The sequence below is a fragment of the Sminthopsis crassicaudata genome, chromosome 1, assembly GCF_048593235.1.
Source record: "Sminthopsis crassicaudata isolate SCR6 chromosome 1, ASM4859323v1, whole genome shotgun sequence".
Lineage (NCBI taxonomy): Eukaryota > Metazoa > Chordata > Mammalia > Dasyuromorphia > Dasyuridae > Sminthopsis > Sminthopsis crassicaudata.
In genome coordinates, this window is record NC_133617.1 from 470981843 (window position 1) to 471003985 (window position 22143).

The 22143-nt window shown below is 34.8% G+C and overlaps 1 protein-coding gene across 4 annotated transcripts in view; it reads left to right on the plus strand.

Moving 5' to 3' along the window:
• LOC141550393 (phospholipid-transporting ATPase ABCA3-like) overlaps nt 1-22143 on the plus strand; it is a 187647-nt gene that overhangs the window by 19685 nt on the left and 145819 nt on the right. For all 4 annotated transcript variants that reach the window (XM_074280994.1, XM_074280997.1, XM_074280995.1 and 1 more), the window contains exons 2-6: nt 7002-7082; nt 8075-8339; nt 8866-8993; nt 10997-11162; nt 13765-14024. In XM_074280994.1, coding sequence (XP_074137095.1) covers nt 7017-7082; nt 8075-8339; nt 8866-8993; nt 10997-11162; nt 13765-14024 — 885 coding nt within the window. In that variant the 5' untranslated portion in view covers nt 7002-7016. The remainder of the gene's footprint in view (nt 1-7001; nt 7083-8074; nt 8340-8865; nt 8994-10996; nt 11163-13764; nt 14025-22143) is intronic.

Genomic DNA, 22143 nt, shown 5'->3' on the forward strand with positions numbered 1-22143 from the left:
TTTTCCATTTCTGTTTTGCCCTATGATTCAAGGATATCAGGGTATTTTCGAAATATGTGTAGATCTTTGGTCATGGCTTTCAGGTAATCTGATAATTCTTAAATTATCTCTTCTTGATCTATTTTCCAGGTCAGTTGTTTTACAATAATATATTACTAATTTTCTTGCCTTTTTTCATTTTTTTTTGGTCTGTTTTATTGTTTTTTGTTGTGTCAAGGAGTCATTAGCTTCTATTTTTCTGATTCAAATTTTTAAAGAATTATTTTCTCCAGTGAGTTTTGTATTTCTTTTTCCATTTGACCAAATGGAATTCTGCTTGTTAAGGAGTTATTTTCATTAGTGAATTTTGTTCTTCTTTTTTTTTTTTAACCAAGCTGTTAATTGACTTTTCATTATTTTCTTCCTTTTGTTTCATTTATTTATCTAATTTTTCCTCTATTTTTTAATTTTGAAATCATTTTTAGTGATTCTAGGAATTCTTGTTGGGTTTGTCTCCAGTTCACATTTTTTTTTCCTATGAGGCTTTGCTTATGGCTGTTTTAATAACTTCATTGTCTTCTGAATTTGTCATGATCTTCCCTGGCACTGTAACAACTTTTTTTGTCAGCTTCTTTTTTTTGTGGTTTGCTTATGTTTCTACCATATTTCTTAATTTGAAACTTTGTTAATTTGGGGGGGTTTTCCCAAAATTTCCCAGCATGGGATTGGTAAGGACTCTATTAAGTAATAAATGAACTGATTGATTATAAAAAAACATGCATTATTTAGCTTATTGTAAGGGCAAGTGTAACCTCTTGCCTATGGAGTTAGAAATTGTGGAATCAGTGCTCTTTTTTCAATGTTGCTTTAAATACATGCTATGTGTGAAGTGAATCTGTCTACTAGTATACGTCTAATGTTCTGAGAATTCTTTTGTTTTTTTAAATCTAGCTCTTATTTCATTAATGTTTGGGGATTTCTAGTGTGAAAACTCTTCCCAACAGTACAGATTATCAACTCTTATGTAACTTAAAATGGTAGAGTTACCTATAATTCAAAGAGATAAAATGATGTACCCACAGTCACACAGATAGTATATGTCAAAGATAGACTTTGAATACCTGAGTCCAAAACTAGTAATCTATCAACTATGCCAGGCTGCCTCTCTTTAAGGAAAAAGATTAACTATAAAAAATTCATTTATATATATATGTGTGTGTGTGTGTGTGTGTGTGTGTGTGTGTGTGTGTGTTTGTGTGTGTGTGTATGTATTCATTTTGGCTTCAACAAAGATACTGGTTAAGTCTAGTGACCCCTCTTAAGTCTTTTGATTTTTCATTGATTGGTTTATAAACCTAAAAATGAAAATATATATATATATATATATGTTAGAATTCTTACAAGGTGCTAAGTCACTGAATTGATAGAGAATGATTATGTACTTAGTACTTATTAGAGTTCACACCTTTAAGAAAGCATATATAAGGAGGAGCTCCCACAAGCCCACTCTTGGAGGCGGAGTTAGATTCATTCCATTTTCCACCTTTGTGCTGGATGGAGGCTTTGGATTCAGAGGGAGCTAGAGACAGAAACTGAAATAGACAAAGGACTAGTGGCAAGAGCTCTCGGAACCAAGGAGAGAAATAGGCCTCTAAGAAAGCTAACCGGGCTATTTGGAAGGAGACAATAAAGGATCTAGACTTTAACTCCTGGCTGAATTTGAGGTGATTATTGAACTGAACTGAAACTAAGACTGCCTCCAGAAGCTCCCCAAGAAACCTGCTCACAGAGAACAATATATTTTAAAGAGAACATTACATTTTGACACCCGAACAGGGACCAAGAACCTCTATCTGTGACCCAGAAAGAAAGAGTGAGTACAACAAGGAAACTTTGTTAAAGAACTAAAATGGAATTTCAGCTGAAATGGGACAGATGTTTAGAAAACAGCCTTCTATTTTTCTTTAAGGAAAATGTGTAGAGAACATTGTCAGGGTTATGAAAAGCCAAGTTTTGATTATAATTTGGGAGCAGATCACTGAACTTTTAGAAACTGTACAGTATATATCTTCTTGATTCTCTGTGGAAAAAAGAATTGGATCTAGAGGAGTAGAAATAAATAGGAGAGCAACTTTGTCAATTCTACAATAAAAATGGACCTGATTCAATTTCCAAAGACACACTTAATACATATAATTTAATACAACTGGCTTTAGGAAATTATATAAGTTATAAGAAGAGAGAGCAGGAGAGGGAGGTTCTAAATAAACTAGGTGAAAAGGATAAGAATAAGGATCAGATAAGAATTGAGTTAAGTACAATTTTGAGTGTAATACTTCACAGCAGAAGAAATTAGGTCATTTCCTATCCCCTGACCCACCTCTCTTAATTAATCCTTCATGGGTGGAGGGAAAAGGTGGAGGGAAGAGGAGGAGAGGGAGAGCCAGTAACATATTTAGGACCTCCTATGAAGCAGCTAATGAGAAGATTACAAAAAGCATTTGTTAAGGCAAAAAATGAAGGACAGGATGTATCTGATTTAAAAATAAATAAATTAAACCCTGTGATTGAACAGAGCTTCACCTTTCAGGTCAAAAAAGGAGAAAATACACTCCTTTTGATCTGGAAAAAATTAAGGATTTGAAAAGGGCTTGCATTCTTTATGGGGCTACATTGTCTTATGTAAAGATGTTACAAGATAATTTTGCTTATGAAATCCTAACCCCTAGGGATTGGAAATCCGTAGCAAGGATGTGTTTAGAACCTGGACAAAACTTATTGTGGCTTTCAGAGTACCATGAATTATGTAGGATTCAAGCCAGATGCAATAGACAAAAAGGAGTTAATGTACAACTCACTCTTGACCAACTAGCAGGTGAAGGTCAGTATGGAGAGAATTCAGAACAGATTAATTACCCCGTAACAGCTTATAAGCAGATCACAACTGCTGCTATAAAAGCTTGGGGGGTACCCTTCCAGGAAAAGATTTGAGGGGAAGCCTTCACAAAAATAGAGCAAGGTCCCAATGAACCCTTTGCAGATTTTGTGGGATGTCTGCAGACAGCTGTCACAAGAATCATTGGAAAAAATGCAGCTACAGAAATAATGACCAGACATCTGGCTAAGGAAAATGTCAATGAGATTTGCAGAAGAATTATATGGGGACTACAACAAAGATGCTATGCTCCCTTTTTTAAAATTAATTTTTATAATTATAACATTTTTTTTGACAGTACATATGCATAGGTAATTTTTTTTTTACAACATTATCCCTTGTACTCCCTTCTGTTCCAAATTTTTCCCCTCCTTCCCTCCACCCCCTCCCCTAGATGGCAGGCATTCCCATATATATTAAATATCTTATAGTATATCCTAGGTACAATATATATGTGCAGAACCAAATTTTGTTGTTGTTGCAAAGGAAGAATTATATATGGAAGATAAACCTAATCTGGGAAGAAAAAAAATGCTCACAGTTTACACTCATTTCCCAGTATTCCTTTTCTGGATGTAGCTGATTCTGTCCATCATTGATCAATTGGAATTGGATTAGCTCTTCTCTATGTTGAAAATATCCACTTCCATCAGAATACATCCTTATACAGTATCATTGTTAAAAGTGTGTAATGATCTCCTAGTTCTGCTCATTTCACTCAGCATCAGTTGATGTAAGTCTCTCCAAGCCTCTATGTATTCCTCCTGTTGGTCATTTCTTACAGAACAATAATATTCCATAACTTTCATATACCATAATTTACCCAACCATTCCCCAATTGATGGACACCATTCATTTTCCAATTTCTAGCCACTACAAAAAGGGCTGCCACAAACATTTTGGCACATACAGGTCCCTTTCCCTTCTTTAGGATTTCCTTGGGATATAAGCCCAGTAGTAGCACTGCTGGGTCAAAGGGTATGCACATTTTGATAACTTTTTGGGCATAATTCCAGATTGCTCTCCGGAATGGTTGGATTCTTTCACAACTCCACCAACAATGCATCAGTGTCCCAGTTTTCCCACAGCCCCTCCAACATTCATCGTTATTTGTTCCTGTCATCTTAGCCAATCTGACAGGTGTGTAATGATATCTCAGAGTTGTCTTAATTTGCATTTCTCTGATCAATAGTTATTTGAAACTCTCTTTCATATGAGTGGAAATAGTTTCAATTTCATCATCTGAAAATTGTCTCTTCATATCCTTTGACCATTTAAAAGATGCTCCTTTAGAGGAGATCATAAGATGCTGTGCCACAGTGGGCACAAATGCTTATTATACCCAGACTATGATAAACATGGGAAGACAAGTCCCTCTCGGCAAGGGACTTCTAGAGAAACTTGTCGATGTTTTCAGTGTGGAAAACTAGGACATTTGAGAGCCCATACTCCTAGATATGGAGATAAAGTGAGAAGACAGGGTGAGAGAATAAAACCCAAAACCCTGTGTCAAATGCCACAAGAGCTTCCACTGGGCCTCAGAATGTAGATTGACCCAGGGAAATGAGAGGCAGGGCCTAGCTCCAAGATATCATACAAAAGATAGGTGGGGCATGATGGCAGCTGAGTTTGCACCCAGAGTGTCTTTAGAAGGTCAGGGACTCTGATGTGATCTCTCAGCCAAAAAGCAATCAAATGGCAGAAAGGGATTACAATTGGGGAGAATACAGGCTTTTTTAACCCAACAGAAGAGCAGTGGCCAGTGAAAGCAGCTTTAATGTAATTGCCAGATGATGAGAAGAGATTTAGAAATAGACAGGTTAACTACTTGGAAGAGTTTGCTTGTATTCCTACAGATAGGGAGAAGGAAACAAATGGGTGGCAACGAGCACCTGGGAGAGAGACAGTAAAAGAGAAAAACCTCGAAACAAAGGAGAAGACCTAAGAACAAAATCTGCAGAAATCATTGGATTCCCTAACACAAGATGAGACTGTTGCAGGACTTAAAAACCAGCAGGAATTATTGGATTCCTTGAGATGAAAAATTGTTGATGAGACTATTGCAGGACTTCAAAACTTGCAGGAATTATTGGTTTCCTGGCACATGAACTAATGGACAATAGATTCCTTTTGGACTATTTCTAGGACTTATGGACATGTATAAATTCTCATGTTGATTCATGATATTTGTTACGTCACTACTAGCCTGTGTTATGTTACTATGTGCTTATGTAATTTATGTAATATGTGTAATACCTCTCATATTGATGGATTTATGTATACCTGTTTTAAGAGTAAGCCCCTTCAGAAACCCGCTAATCTGATTTGATTTTCCATTTCCTTTGGTGTTTTCATCTCTCCTGAGAAGTCAGGGAGGGTGTGACCACCTCCTTTTTATGGTGTTTTCACTTCTTTTTTGAACAGTCAGGGAAAGCATGATCACCTTCTTTTTGGGGGTTCTCACCTCTTGAGAAGTCAGGAAGGTCATGACCACATGTGTTCTAAATCAAAAGAAAGCAGCAGATGTTATGGGCCAGAATTCTGAATTTGAAACAAAGGATTCTTACAAGGTACTAAGTCAGTGGAATTGATAGAGACAACGATTATGTACTTAGTACTTATTAGAGTTCACACCTTTAAGAGAGCATATATAAGTAGGAGCTCCCACAAACCCACAGGAACCCACAATACCACTAGGAAGTAGAGTCAGATTTATTCCAATTTCTATCATTGTGCTGGCTGGGCACTTTGGGAGATTCACAAGTCAGGATTCAGTCGAGGAGATTCATAAGTCAGAGAACTCAATCCAGGCAGAACTGAGGAAGATACAGAAGCCCAAAAGCCCCCTCTCGGAGGCAGAGTCAGATTCATTCCAACTTCTATTTTTGTGCTGGCTGGAGGCTTAATCTTGCAGAGGCAAAGGACTAGCGGCAAGAGCTCTCAGAACCAAGGTGAGAGATAGGCCTCTATTAAAGCTAACTGGGCCCCAGGAAAAGATTCAAGACTTTGAAAGAGAAAATAAAGGATTTGGACTTTTAATTCCTGGCTGCATTTAAGGTGATTATTGAACTGAACTGAAACTAAGGCTCCCAGAAGCTCCCCATGAAACTTGCTCCCAGAGAAGATTACATTTTAAAGAAGAACATTACATATATATGTATGTATGCATATGTGTGTATATATGTATGTGTATGTGTGTATATGTATGTGTGAATACACACATACATGTGTTCTATGTATATGTATATGTGTATGTGTGTATATATATGTATATATACATATATATATAAAATTTAACATATACATTCACGTATAAATATATACATATACATGTATTTGTAGTTTTAATTTTTGTGGGAGAAAAATGGTGGAAGAGTATGGTATGGAAGTCATGGCTTTCTAGGTTCTTTGTTGAAGTTTGTTTCAAAGAAGAAATGGCTAAATCCAGTACTGCTAATCATGTATAGTTCCTCATGTTGAAACATGTGGAAACCATAACTTCTGGGAAACATTGTACTCTTGACTATCATTTTAGCAGCTACTTTTAGCTTGTCTCTGGTTTGGTTAGGAATGGATTGCAGTAGTCCTCAAACTTTTTAAATAGGGGTCCAGTTCACTGTACCTGAAAATGTTGGAGGGCCAGACTATAGTAAATACAAAAGCTTACACTCTGTCTCCACCTGTCAGCCCATTGGCGGGCAGCATAAACGTCCTCAGCAGGCTGCATCTGGCCCTCAGGCTGTAGTTTGAGAACCCCTGGTTTAGAGTATGGAGATAGACTAAAAAATTCCATGAACTCAAGTTTTCAGAAAATATACCTGTATCATGTGGAGATATGATACTTATGATGAATCTTCCATAAGAAAAATAAAACAATTTCACTCTCAAAAATTTTGTAAAAGAACATAACAATAAAGAAAAGCAACCTAGTCATAAATACAAAATAAGGACTTTTAATTAAACATAGTAGTTTTCTGTCTGTTAACTTTGAGGGTGGTTAAGAAAAAATAATGGAGTGAATAGAAGAGTAGGAGAGGGGGGATTTGTTAACTTTGTCTAGATATTCTAAATTTCTCTATTTCTCTAGTGATGAACTTTCACCATGGGAAAATGCAATATATTGTCCCGGCAGTTTTTGCTGCTTCTTTGGAAGAATTACATTATAAAGGTAAGTATAGATTCCAGCTTTTTAAACTTTGATTCGCCATTCCAAATAGGGTCTCATAACTGAATGTGGGGGTTGTGAAATTGTGATTTATTTTCATTAAATGTTTGATTGTACACCTGTTTTTTATGCCTTTTTATCCAGGATTATATAAAAATTTCTTGGACAAAAAGGATTTTTGAGTAGAAAAAGTTTTAAGAGACATCCTTACATAGATGACCTTGAGAAAATCTAAAGGACTGATTGCCCAAGGGGGGAAAAAAGTCTAATGTTCTCATTTCTAGTTCCTGTTATTTCTTTTTTATCAATGCTGGGATCCTAGGTGAATAGGTTATGCGTATAGGAAGTGACAGGACCAGTACAAACAGAATTATACTTAGACAGTGGGTTTATAGCAGTTCTGGCCAGTAACCACATTAGGGCTGTAGTCCAGAAATCTTATGAGTCAAGCTCTGGATGGAATAAATCAGAAGAGCAGGAAATACCAATTCTCTCAGGGAAGAAATAAGTCAGATACTAGGAAGTCAAATCAATATTTGAAGTTAATCACATACAATGGTTGTTAGAACTATAGAGAGAATCAACTACTGTATGAATAGATAGACAAACTCAGTAGGATACATATGCCCAAAAGAGTAAGATGAGCTAGAGAATCAAAGTTCTGGCAAGTAACTGAGCAGATCCACAGAAAGTCAAGTATCTGGGCAAAATAAGCAGATTAATTGCAAGACAAAGGCACCAAGATTTTAATTTCTGAGACTAGGGAGTATTGGTGTGTCATTTCCCAATGGTGCCTAATCTAATGCCTTCAAGAGGAAATGAGTAAATGTAGATATAACTAGAGAGGGAAGGAATTCTTAAATGGCAGGTTTTTATACTTTTTCAGACCCCAAAGCATTGGATATAATAGTTTAAGACTAGAAAAAAATAAAAAAATTCTAAATGTAAGAGATTTAACTATGTTCCCTCATGTGTGTTTTCTATTTCTCTACCAGAAGCGGCTGTGGATAATTACAGTCCTAGAAATCATCCTGGAATTGCTGTTTGCTATTATGCTTTTGATGTTTCGCAAGTATATTCCTACAGAACAAGTGGATTCTGTCAGTTACAATATTCAAGAAATCGCAACCCTACCCCCACCTTTCCGAACTCCTCCAAGAAAGATCAGTCCGTGGGAACTGGTTTATGTGCCATCCAACAGTGATGTGGTAAAGGGTATCACTAAAAAAGTACAACAGGCATTAGGCACCAATATGAAAGGTTAGGAAATATGAAGAGTTTTACAAAATAAAGTAAATTAATTTGTAGTTCACATTCTTGTGTGTTGTGACTTCTACTAAGCCCCATAACTAGGGGTACTCTAAGAAAGAAATCTCCAATTATCTCATAAATATAAAATTACCAATTAAGTAAAGCTTGAGGATGAAATTAAAACCAAATTTATTTCCCAGCATAGTCAACAAAAATGTAACCTGTAAAATAAGCAGGTTTGACTTAAATGATTCCCAAGGTTACTCCCAGCTCTATGATTCTATGTCTAAGAAAATGAAGTCAGGAGAAGAGGATTAACTTCATAGTTAGAATAAAAACTCTTTCCAAAGTTCCAAAGTTGTCTTGGAAAGAAGTTTTATAGGGTCTTAATTTTGAAAGTTTGCCATTCCTTGGAAATTTTGATAACTTCATCCTTAAGTGATCTGAACCTCTCACATCCTCTCAAATAGACAGGATAATCAAGCATTAATTATTACCTTTAGACAGTTCATTGCATGATTTTCTTTTTCCACAGCTCGAGGCTTTACTTCAGAGCAGGCTTTTGATGATTACATTAGGTATCACAATGAATCTTCCAATGTGCTGGCTGCCATTGTTTTTGAACATTCCTTTAGCCACAGACTGGAACCCCTGCCACTTAAGGTGAGGAAATGTTGACTAAAATGATCATAAAGTCATTATTTGACTTGCCAGGAATTTAATAGAGTTGAAGACTCTCTGAAGGTTGAATGGCTTTCAACTATAATTATCATTTCTTGAGTTCCAATGAGAATTGGGTAGCTGATTTATCATATTTTCTACATGCTTATTTTACTGTTAGATGAGGGGTAGGATTGTGGAGAGGTTTAATATCTGTATTACTACCTTATTGGCCAGCCCCTGGCCTACATTTTTATCTCTGTTTCCCAAACTATTTGCATAAGTTCCTGGCCCCTTTTTTCTTCTCTAAATTTGGATTGCTAATTCCTGACCACCTAGACTTTTTACTTTTACTTGCTTGTTCTTCCACGACTTACTTTGTTTCTTTTGATTTGACCTCTTGCTTGCCTTTTTAATCTTAGTATCCCCATCACTGTCTAATGATTCAAGACAATAGAGAGTTGAATTTAGGGTAGCAAGACTGAAGCAAAAGAAAAAATGGACAAAGACATATAGGTATTGAGGTATGAAGACTCCATCAACTCCATCAAGTATTTATTAATTTCTTTTTTTATGTATCAGGCACTATGTTAGGGGATAGGGATACTAAGAAAAAAAAGAAACCGTCACTTCTCTCTAGGTAAATCATAATCTTTTGGGAATAGAAAATTAGTGAGCTCCAATGACTAATTTCACACACTTAGAAATTTATGACACATAATCTCAGCCAGACTATCATTATACCTCTTCTCATATCAACTCTCTATCTCATTCCCCCTTGGAGTGACTGCTCCAAAATTCAAGTTCTTCACATTTATAGACTTAATTATTCTCTCAATGAAATGATCACAATTTGAATCACAATTTAGTCTTATTTAATATTACTCCCCTTCATATATTCCAAATCAAATTGACCTTTAGTGGTACCTTCATGACAGTCTATTTACTGTTTGTGTTCCTTTGTTTTTGTGGTACCCTCTATGCTTTTTCTTTGCTTACCTTATTTACTTCAAAAGAAATCCTTAGTTTTTCTTCACAATATTTCCCAAGTGTCAGCTGTTACAAAAGGAAGCCTTTCCTATATGACTACATACACACACACACACACACACACACACACACACACACACACACGTATACATATCCCAATCTTGTCATCTTGAGTCAATTTACTCGTCCCAACTTTTGAGCCTTATTCATTACTTCCTTTTCATTCATTTCAATCCAGCCAACCTAGTCTTTCTCTTTCTTATAGGTGACATTTCTTTCCCTTTTATGATGTCTTTGCATAAGCTCTCTCTGTGGATCTCAGCTTCCTAGAATCCTAAGTTTAAAAAAAAAATTATACAAATAAAAAAAGAATCCTTAATTTTTTCATTGCTCAAGTCAAGCTTGAGAGCCTTTAATCGTCCCCCAGGACATCACCACCTCCCCTTATATTTATTTCATCTCCTCTTAGGTATACTACTAACTGTGCATATTGTATTATTCTCCATTAAAATTAAAACTCTTTAGGGAAAGGACCCTTACCACTGTGTGTGTGTGTGTGTGTGTGTGTGTGTGTGTGTGTGTGTGTGTGTGTTGCCAGTAAAGTGTCTTCATGAATAGGCACTTAATTGAATTATAAATTTAGATAAATATGGCTTAAGAGAGATAACTCTACTTATACCCTATAGTTATAGCTTGTATAGTGTACGGGATGTGAAAGGCTGTTGAATTCGACTCCCTCGTTTTATAGATGAGGAAACTTGGGCTAGAGAAGTTAACTTGCCCAAGGTCACAAAGTTAAGAGTGTGAGGCATGATTTGAACTTAGGTCTTCCTGACTCCAAGCCTAGAGTTCTTTCCAATATATCGATCTAGCTGCCATGTCAAAATTATGATCTTTATCTAACATAATCCTCATTCACTTTGACATTCTATGGAACTTTTTAGATAGGTGCAATCTATCTTTGGTTTAAATCTTTCTATATCTCACTAACCATGTTTTCTAATTATTTCTTGTAGGCTAGATACCACCTGCGTTTCAGTTTCTCTCCAAGAAACACTTTGGTAACAGGGAGGCTTTTCTTGATGCCAAAGGAGCCAGAAGGCTGGCGTACAGCCCTTCTCTTTCCACTTTACCCATTACCAGGACCCCGGAACCATCTTTTGAGTGATGGGGGAAATCCTGGTGAGAGTGATTTTAATCATTATTACTTTTATTTATAACTCAGATTATTACCTTTAGCAACCAATATTGTTTATTTATTTTTTTATTTATGAAGAAAATTTGTTTTATGTTTAAGCTATTTTTGTGTTTGTTAAATGTTTTGTAATTAGATAATTTATGGTTCAGAAAAGTCTGGCTCCTGGGGCAGGCAGCTAAGTGGCACAATGGATAGAGCACCAGCCATGAAGTCAGGAGGACCTGAGTTCAATTCTGGCCTCAGACACTTAATACTTCCTAGCTGTGTGACCCTGGGCAAGTCACTTAACCCCAATTGCCTCAGGAAAAAAAAAAAAGTCTAGTCCCTTTGAAAAATCAGATTGAGTTAATTTATAGAGTAAGATTATTTAGAAATAGCATGTAACACCATAATTATAAATCAAAATGATAAAGGAATTGAGCTAGGAGAAAAAAATAAAACGTTAAGTGAAGGAACTCTGAAGAAAACAAACTCATTCTTTCAGAAGAGGAAGCTTTTTTTCTTTCAGAGAACCAAAAAGAAAAAAAAAGAAAAGGGAAAAGTAGCAGCAAAGAAGATGATGAATACATTATTTCTGAGCAATTTAGTAATTAGAAAAGTAGTAAGTAGAAAATACCATTACTATGGTATTTTAGGAACTTAGAAGAACTTCCACATTTGTGAGAAGTAGTGTATGACAGTAAAAATAAGACTGAGCTACACTTGAAAACACCTAGATATAGTTTCAGCTCTATTTACCAGTTGTGACCCTTTACTTCTCTACAACTCAATTTCCTTATCTGTAGAATGTAAATTTTTTATTAGACATTAATTATTTTAAGGTTTTCTCTAGCTATAAAATTCTATGATAATAAATATTGGATTTCCTTAGGCTGTTTGAGAATAAACTTAGCTGAGAAAGACCTAAGCAAAATTGTTGTAATTAGGTTAAGAAAAGCTAGTATACCTCTTTTTTTGAACTTTTAACAGTTTTGTAAGTTTTATTTGCTTGTTTATATCTCTTTACACTGATTATATCAGGAGTAGATAAGAATATCATGCAAAATACTTTAAAGATTTTTTTTCTCTCTGTAAAAAAAAGTAAATTGTAGAGGGCTGGAACTCTGAAAAGGTTTATTTGAATCTAAGACAGCAGAGTGTTTAAGGCTAATTACTCAATGTGAGATAATGGTTCTATATACATATATTTAGATGAGATGGTGATATGATGGCTCTCTTCATGATTGGCGCTTGCTGAATGTGTTTAGATGAGGTAATCAGAGGCAAGGATTGGAGGGCTGAGGGAGAGAGTCAGACTGACTGATCCTAAGGGCCTTCAGAGAGCTAGTCTAGACATATATTGGCACCTGTATCTGGTTTGACTCCCCACTTCCGTTTGGTGTTTTTCATCTCTCTTCCTGAAAAGTCAGGGAGGGCATGATCACTCCTTTTGGGGTTCTCACCTCCCTAAGAAGTCAGGGAGGGTGTGACCACCTGTGTTCTAAAACAAAGGGAAGTGGGAGATGTTGAAGGCTGGAACTCTGAAAAAGTGTATTTGAATCTAAGACAGGAGAGCACTTAAGGCTAATTACTACTCAATGTGAGATAATGGTTCTATAAGCATATATTTAGATGATATGGTGATGTTTGGGCTCTCCTCACAATTGGCCCTTGCTGAATGTGTTTTGATGAGGTAATCAGAGGCAAGGATTGGAGGGCTGAGGGAAAGGGTCAGTTGCTCTCTGCCACAGCATGCTGAGAAGGAAAGGCTTCAGGCTCCAGAGTCCAAGATTCATCTTTATGAGCCGCATGGCAGCTTGCCTGCCTCCTTTACTTCTCCTCCTAAAGACCAAGGATTTTGACTGATCCTGACTCTGACTGATCCTGAGGCTCTCCAGAGAGCTAGCCCAGACATTATAGTAAACTACTCTATAATAATTTTATTTTTAAATTTACATAAACCATAACATAATTTCCAGAGACTATTCTTTTCCCCCTGGAGGCTGAATTTCAATGTTTTATGTCATCATAAGAAAAATGTATACTTTTTCTTATTGGGAGATTTACATTCAAATTTTTTAAAAAGTCTCTATTATAGCTTAGATTTTTGGATAACCAGTTTTATAAATTATACTCTAGTTCATGTGAGACAGAAGTAAAGAAGAAGGAGTTAGGGAAGATAACTGTGTTATGTGAGACAAATAGGAAGGCATAAGTAAGAACTCTTAAGTAAATGGCCTAATTATGAATTAAGGTTCTCAGTAGTCAAGAGATAGGTAATTTACATGAACACAGATTCTGTGCCAATTTTTTTAGTTGTTTATAGCTTGCTATTTAAATGCGTCTCCCTTCTGCTTAGTTGATAAAATATTTCTATCTTATCAATTGTCAATATCAATTTGGAAAGAGGTGGAAAAGGCATAGAAATAAGGTAAGAAGTTAATTTAGTTCACAAGTGTGCATTAAATGCCAGAGGATTATTGCTTATAGATGTGTGCTTCATGAAGCCATATTTTCCTATTGTGTACCTGAACAAAATGACATTTGCTTTTTTCCCTGTAAGATACCTTTCTATTTATACATAGTATCCATTGCTTTTTTATTCAGGTTACATTTCTGAAGGGTTTCTAGCCATTCAACATGCTGTAGATAAAGCCATCATTCAATATCATGGGAAAGATTTTGGAAAGTGGCTTATTAATCATGTCACTGTTAAAGTAAAGAGGTTTCCATTCCCACGTTTTGTTTCTGACAACTTCCTAGAGTTCCTGGGCCGGGTGTTGCCTCTGATAATTTTGCTGATTTACTCTTTAAATGTACTCATGATCATCCGAGTAATTGTTCAAGAAAAGGAAAAGCAATTGAAGGTAAGCTCATTTATGTTTGAATTTCAAACTTTTTAGTAGATTGAGTTGCTATGGAATATTAGTAGTAACTCTAGAAGCAATATTTAGTTGAGGGCCTAGATTATTGACCTACACTCTAAATATTACCGGTTAGTTGGTATAAGATGTCATAGTAGTAATGTAGACATGGTAGAGAGTAATCAGAAGTCATTAAGTCAACTGACTTACTTGGTCACTTTACATTTCCTACTCTGATGTTTTTTAACATAATTCTTGATTATGCTTTTTAGTTTGGAATATTTGATTCTCCTAGTTCCTATCTCCTATAATCTCTTTTCTAAATAATCTCTTACTGTTTCTCCAAGATTGTATCAGGTTATTACTTTGTTATTGATTCAGTATTGGTCATTATTGAGATCAGACAGATGGAAGAACCAGAAGAAAATGATATCCAGGAGGATGTTATCAACAGTCTCAAAGAATATAGAATGGTCAAAAAGAAAGAGGATTGAGAAATGAACAATCAAGAAATTTTTGGTTATTTTGAAGAGAGTAATTTTAGTTGCGGATAAGGTAGAAATCTTAGAATCAAGTGAAATAAAGAGTAGAAGCACTGATTAGATGGATTTCTCAAGAAGTTTAGGTACAATGGGGAGGAAAGTTTATAAAACTTTAGCCAGGAGACATGTTCAAACCAAGTTAAAGTTTTTTAAGGATGGAAGAGACAAGAGTATGTTTGTAGGAGTAGGAAAGTAGATAGAGAAACATTGAAGATCATTGAGAAAAGGGGAAAAATAGAGAAGGCAGATTATCAGAAAAGGTAGTATAGAATTAGGATCAAAGGCCAATGTAGAGTGAATTATCTTAGGACAGAGAAGGACCACATCACATGAAGGTATATAGTAGAAGTAAAGGAGAAGGTAGTTAGGGAAGATATGAGACACATAGGAAGGGATAAGTGGGAACTCTTCAGTAACTGGCCTAATATGAATTAAGGTTCTCAGCCTAGAATGTGATAATGATTGGTACTATAGAAAGCTTAAAGGGTTGAAAGAGATTGGAAAAACTATTTGTTGACTGGAATAATTGATTAGGAAGATACAAATGCCATAGGAGCCAAATGGAGATTATTTAACAAATTTGTAGCATGTCCAGAAGAAAAGTTATATGATTTTCTTCAGTTCCATTCAGCAGCAAGTAAATAAAAATGAAAGCAGTAGACTATGGTAGTAATCCAAGGTTGAACTTGGCAAGATATAAGTGATAAGCCAGAGGGAGTATTTATTATAGAATTGAATTGATTCACCAAAAGGTAGAAGAGGGCCACGTCCATCAGAATTGATCATCATACAGTATTGTGGTTGTTGAAGTATAAAATGATCTCCTGGTCCTGCTCATTTCACTCAGCATCAGTTCATGTAAGTCTCACCAGGACTTTCTGAAATTATCCTATTGATTATTTCTTACAGAACAATAATATTCCATTCTATTCATATACCACAATTTATTCAGCCAATCTCCAATTGATGGGCATCCATGTAGTTTCCAGTTTCTGGCCACCACAAAGAGGGCTGATGTCAAGTCCAGGCTAGCTCCCTGAAGAGCTCAGAATCAGTCCTAGTCAGGATAAGCAAAAGTCTTTGCCCCACGTTGGGGGCCAAATTGTAAAGTCAAACTGTAATGTCCTGTCGTCTCTCCAATTGTAATCCTTCTCTGGGAGGAGGTTTCTTTTCTGTATAATCTTTTCCTCTGTGAGCAGGTTTCTTGGGAGCTTTCTGGAGCCTTCCCCTCCAAAAGTATGGGATTGCTGGACTTGCCAATCCATGGGATGTCTTCTCTTTGACTCAATCCAAACTCTCCTTCCAGAATGCCATCCAAACTCAATCTCCTCAGAGGCAGTCTTGGTGGCTCCTTATATCCTCCCAGAGAATGGGCTTGTGGGTATTCCAAAGGTGTAAACTCCTTTTAAAGATGTGAACTAAAGGTGTGAATTCTGAGCTAGAAAATTGCTGAGTACCAACTTACCACCTAGTAAGAACCTAACAGGCTGACACTGGCCATATTTTTTAAAAAGTTTCAATTTGCACTCCCATCATCTCTCTAGGCAGTAGAGGATAGCATATTTTGCCATAAATCCTTCAGACTAATGATTGATTATTGATCAAAGATTTAGATCTTTTGGAGTCATTTATCTTTACAATATATAAAATTATATAAATTATTTTTCTGGTTTTAATCATTAAATTCACTATCAGTTCATATAAGTGTTCTGTGTTTTTCTGAAATCATTCCCTTCATTTCTTATAGCACACAAATATTTCTTCATATTTATATATTATAATTTGTTTAGCTACCTACCAATTGATGGGTACCCTTTCAATTTCCAGTTCTTTGTCACCACAAAAAGAGCAGCTATAAATGTTTTTATGCATATAGGTCCTGTTCCTTTTTTTTTTTTTTTCTTTTTTTACCTCTTTGGAATATAAACCTGGTACAATCTAGGTCAAAGGATATACCAATTTATTAATTTTTTTTTTGGACTTTGGTTCCAATCACTTTGTACAATAATTGGAACTCTTACAGTGCCATCAAACAGTGCTTGTTTTCCTGCAACCCTTCTAGCATCTGTCATTTTACATTTTTGTCAGCTTTCCAAATCTGATAAATATGAGATGGAATTTCAGAGTTGCTTTAATTTGCATTTCACTAATTATTATTTAGAGCTTTTTAAAAAAATCATAGTTATTAATACTTCAGATTTCTTCCTTAGAAAACTGTTCATATTCTTTGATCATTTACAAGCTAAAGAATGAATCATAAATTCTTATAAATTTGACTTAGTTACCTATATAAAGAAATGAGATAATTATTAGAAGCAAGAAATTCTCCCTTCCCCTTAAAAGTTTTTCCTCCTAATTTTAGCTGTTTTGTGGTGTTTATGAAAAAATCTTATAAAAATTATCTATTTTACTTTCTCTGATCTTTTTGCTCCCTTGTTTGGTCATGAACTCTTTATTTATGCATCTGTCAGGTAATTTCTTCCATATTCTAATTTTTTTATATTACCCTTTATATCTTAAGTCATATACCCATTTGGGGATTATTTTAGCATATGGTGGGAAATATAAATCTATATCTAGTTTCTACCAGATTATTTTCCGATTTTTCCAATAGTTTATTTTGAATACTGATTTCTTAACATACTAATTGAAATCTTTGGGTAATTTTGCGTATTTGCTTCTGCATCTTTTGTACCTAATCTGTTCTCTCCCTCTTTTTCTTACTCAGTGTTAAATTTTGTTGATGATTCCAGCTTTGTAATTTGGTTTGAGATCTGCTACTGTTTGGCCACCTTCCTTCCCAGTTTCCCAATTTTTCTTTTACAAAATGTAATAATTTTATTTCCTTCTAACCTAGGCTTAGTTCTTCAATTTCTTAACACTATACCTAGCATTTTAAATACTATATTGAATAGTAATGGTGATAATAGCCAACTTTGATTTCATCCTGATTTTACTGGAAAGGTTAATCACCATTGCAGATCAATTTTGACTTTCAGCTTTAGATAGATACTATGTTTATATCAAGGAAGTACTCATTTGGGTTATTGCTTTTCTTTCTGTTTTGAATCTCAGGTTTTTGTCATAGAGGTTCATTTTCTATTATTCGAATTCATTATTCTTTAAATATTTGGTACAATAAGCTTGTAAATCCATCTGATGTGTATATGTGTATGTATGTGTGTGTGTGTGTACACTTAGTATTGATATGAATCATTATGGTACCTTTCAGAAAAAAATGTTTCTATTTTTATCTCTTTTAATTAGGTCTCTGAGATAATGATTACTATCCCTTCTATTTTTATTTTATTTTAATTGAAGCATAATATAGTTTGCTCCAGCCCCTTGTTTTATAACTCATTATGTATCTTTTAAGTGTAAGCATATTTTATATAAATTATATATGATTAGATTCTGGCTTCTTTATTCTACTATCCTCTTCTGTTTTATGGCCAAGTTAATCCCATTCACAATTATAATTTTTAATGCATTTCCATACATTCTGTTTTCTTGTGCTTCTCCTTCTCTTTGTTTCTGATGTCTCTTTAAGATGTTTTGCTTTTGATTCAGTACTTTAGCAATTAGATTGCCACAAAATTGTTATATAAAGCTAGAAAAATAATAAAATTCATTTGGAAGAACAAAAGGTCAAGAATATATCAAGGGTAATAATGGAGGAAAAAAAGCAAAGGATGATACTCTGGATGTATCAGATCTAAAACTATAACATAAAGCAGCAATCATCAAAACTAGTTGCACTGGCTAAGAAATAGAATGATAGATCAGTGAAATACGTTAGGTACACAAAAGGAAGGAAGGAGGGATTAAATAAGGAGAGGAGGACAGATGGAGGAAAGGAAGGATGAAGGAAAAGAGAAGGAATTTCCCAACTGATCAGTTCCAATTGGTACATAGTTGAATTCATATTTAGACTACAAGCTTCTTGAGAGCAGGGATTATATTTTGCATTTCTTTATATATTCTCTATTTAGCACATGTCCTGAGGTATAGTTGTGATACAATAAATGTGGGCTGGCTGACTGCCTCTAAAACTGGATTCTATCCTTCCAGTTTCCCTTCCAAGAATTAACTTAAACTCTTTCAGTTAAACTGTTTTACTAAATATATACCTTTCCATTTTTGCTTTGATATTTTCACCAACGTGTAGTCTTCCTCTTTGGAATCTGCCTCTTGCCCCTAACACCAGGAAACTTATGGATAAAAAAATCAAATGAATTTTTGAAAGAAGAAGCAATAAGAATGATTGAAAAGGGGTTTTAATATTAAAGAGGGTTTCCTTATCCTCTCTGCTATCAGCCTTAAAAGGATAGCAATTTTGCCTCTTCCCCAATCTTAAACATGCTCTTAGTAGTAGTTGATCAAATATGCATTTTCCTAACCTCTTCTGAGCCTATTTCTATTTTTCACTTTGTGTTATTATAGAAAGAAATTAGTTCCTTACCAGGATCATTAGGAAATCTTATATGATATTAGAAATTAGTGAACTGATCATATAATTTGAGTAAGAATGACTATTGCTGAATAAAGAACCAGGAGACTATTGTACACAATAACAGCAACATTATATGATGATTAACTTTAATAAACTTAGCTCTTCTCAGCAATGCATTAAACTAAGACAGTTCCAAGAGATTCACTATGGAAAATGCTATCTACATCTAGAGAAAGAACTATGGAGTCTGAATGCAGATCAAAGCATACTTTTTTCACTTTTTTTTCCTTCCTCACATTTTTCCTCTTTGGATACAATTCTTCTTTCACAACGTGACTAATGTGGTAATATCCTTAATATGATTACACATGTATAATTGATGTGGATGTTAAGCTTATTTTCCTCCCTTGTCAGGAAGAAGCCCATCGGACACAACCAGTTATCAACTTCCATTTTCTCTCTCAAATTTCTGGGCATCTTTAAATAACTTTTGAGATATTGACTAGCATATTTTTTAGACAGGTCTGGCACCTGATCTGCCAGTTATTCCATCTGACTTCTCCTTTATCCCTCCCTCTGAGCTATCAGATTCTTTCCTGGTACTTCCCCTCCTCCCCTGAGAAAGTCCCTGTATTTCCCCTATTAAAAAGATGTGCCTTTGATGAATATCTTTATTAAGTCCTTTGTAGGACTAAGTCTGCTGTGAGGTAGCAGACTTTCTCTCCCTCCCCATTGTGTTTTCCCTTTAATGGTGTTTTTCTCCTTACTATATTTATCTCTGGTTAATCTACTAAACTCCTCTATGGATTTAGATTGACCGTCAATGGCATGCTCAGCCTTCTCCCAATCTTCCATACCTTTTTCTCCTTAATTTTATTTTTTGAGACTATCCCAATATATAGTCAACTCATATATGTATCCTGTGACTATATCTATACCTTCTAAGTGTCCTAAAAATGATAAAAGTTCTTAGAAGTTACAAGTATCATCTTCCCATGTATGAATGTAAAGAATTTAATCTTATTGAATCCCTTATTTCTTTTTCATGTTTATCTTTTTATGCTTTTCTTGAGTCTTGTATTTGAAAGTCATATTTCCTATTCAGCTCTGATCTTTTCATTAGAAATGCTTCAAAGTTTTCTATTTCATTAAATGCTTCCCCCTTTTTTTTTCAGTTTTACTGAACAAATTCTTTATTCCAGGTTTTCTGCTGCTTTATAATAGTGGTTGCTAAATCATGTATGACTCTGACAATAGCCCCTAGTTACTTGAAATTTTTTCTATCTGACCACTTAAAGAATTTTGTCTTTGATCTTGAAGCTATGGATTTTGGTTATAAAATTCATGGGAGTTTTCATTTTGATGTTTCTTTTAGGAGGTGACTTATGGATTCTTTCTCTTTCTACCTCATCCTCCAGTTCTAAGAGATCTTAGCAGTACACACACACACATATACTTTTCCCCAATTTTATGTTAAAACAACTTTTAAACTTTTTTTTTAAGTTTTGACTTACAAATTCTCTCTCCCCTTCCTAAGATGGTAAGCAATCTGATAGGCTATACATGTACAGTCAAAAACCAGTATGCTTCCATCTGTATTCAGACAGTATCAGTTTTTTCTCTAGAGATGGATAATATGTTTCATGAGTCCTTTAGAATTGTCTTGGATCATTATGTGGCTAAGAATAACTAAGTTATTCACAGTTTTTCATGGTATAATATTGCTGTTACTGTGTACAGTGGTTCTGGTTCTGTTCATTTCACTACCTAAGTTCACTTAATAAGTCTTTTGAGATTTTCCAGAAATCATCCCGTTCTTTCTTATAGTACAATAATATTCTATCATAACCATATACCACAGATTGTTTAGCCATTTTCCAATCGATGAAGATGGACATCTCAATTTCTAATTTATAGTTCTCAAAAAAGGACTGATAGGGGCAGCTAGATGATACAGTGGATAGAGTACTAGAGTCAGGAGAACCTGAGTTCAAATCTGGCCCAAGACATTTAATATTTCCTAGCTGTGTGACCCTCTAAGCAAGTCATTCATCCCCAATTGCGTCAGGGGAAAAAAAGGACTGGTATAAATATTTTCATGCAAAAGAAATTATTTTCCCTTTTTTTTTTTAATTCTTTGTGATATAGACTTGGGATCAAAGGATATGCCTGGTAAAAGATATGCCTGGTTTTCTAACCTTTTGGTCATAGTTCCTTATTGTTCCCTAGAATGGTTGGGTTAGTTTACAAACTCCATCAACAATGCATTAGTGTCTCAGTTTTCTCACATTCCCTCCAATGTCCAATATTTTCCTTTTTTTTTTCCATATTAGTCAACCTAATAGATGTGAAATGATATCTCAGGGTTGTTTAAATTTGTACTTCTCTAATAAAAAGTGATTTGTAGCATTTTTTATCAATATTGTATTTTGTATTACATTGTATTGTATTGTATGAATAGCTTTTATTTCTTTGTGTGAAAACTACCTATTCATATCCCTTGACCCCTTAGCAATTGGGGAATGACTTGTATTTTTATAAATCAGACTCAGTTCTCTATGTATTTGAATAATGAGACCTTTATTTGAGATGTTTGTTACAAATCTCCCCCCCTCCTTTCCTGCTTTCCTTTTAATTTCTTTGGTTCTGTTTGTGCAAAAACTTTTTAATGTAATGTAATAAAAATTGTTTATTTTACATTTTGTATTACTCTCTATATTTTCCTTAGTCCTAAATTCTTCCCTTCTCCATAGAACTGACAAAACTATTCAATGCTCTTTTAATTTCCTTATGGTATCAGACTTTAGGTCTAAATCATCTACCCATTTTGATCTGATCTGGGTATTCAGTGTAAGATATTGGTCTACAACTAATTTCTGCTATACTGTTTGCTAGTTTTCCCAGTTTTTAATCAAATAATGAGTTTTTGTTTTACAAGTTTGGATTTTGGGGTTTATAATATACTAGATTACAGTGTTCATTTACTATAATGTAATGTATACCTATGCTTTTTCTTAGCCAGTCCCATATTGTTTTGATAGTTAGCACTTTATAATAAAGTTTTAGATCCAGAATAGTTAGCTAGACCACCTTCCTTTACATTTTTCATTGATTCCCTTGATATTCT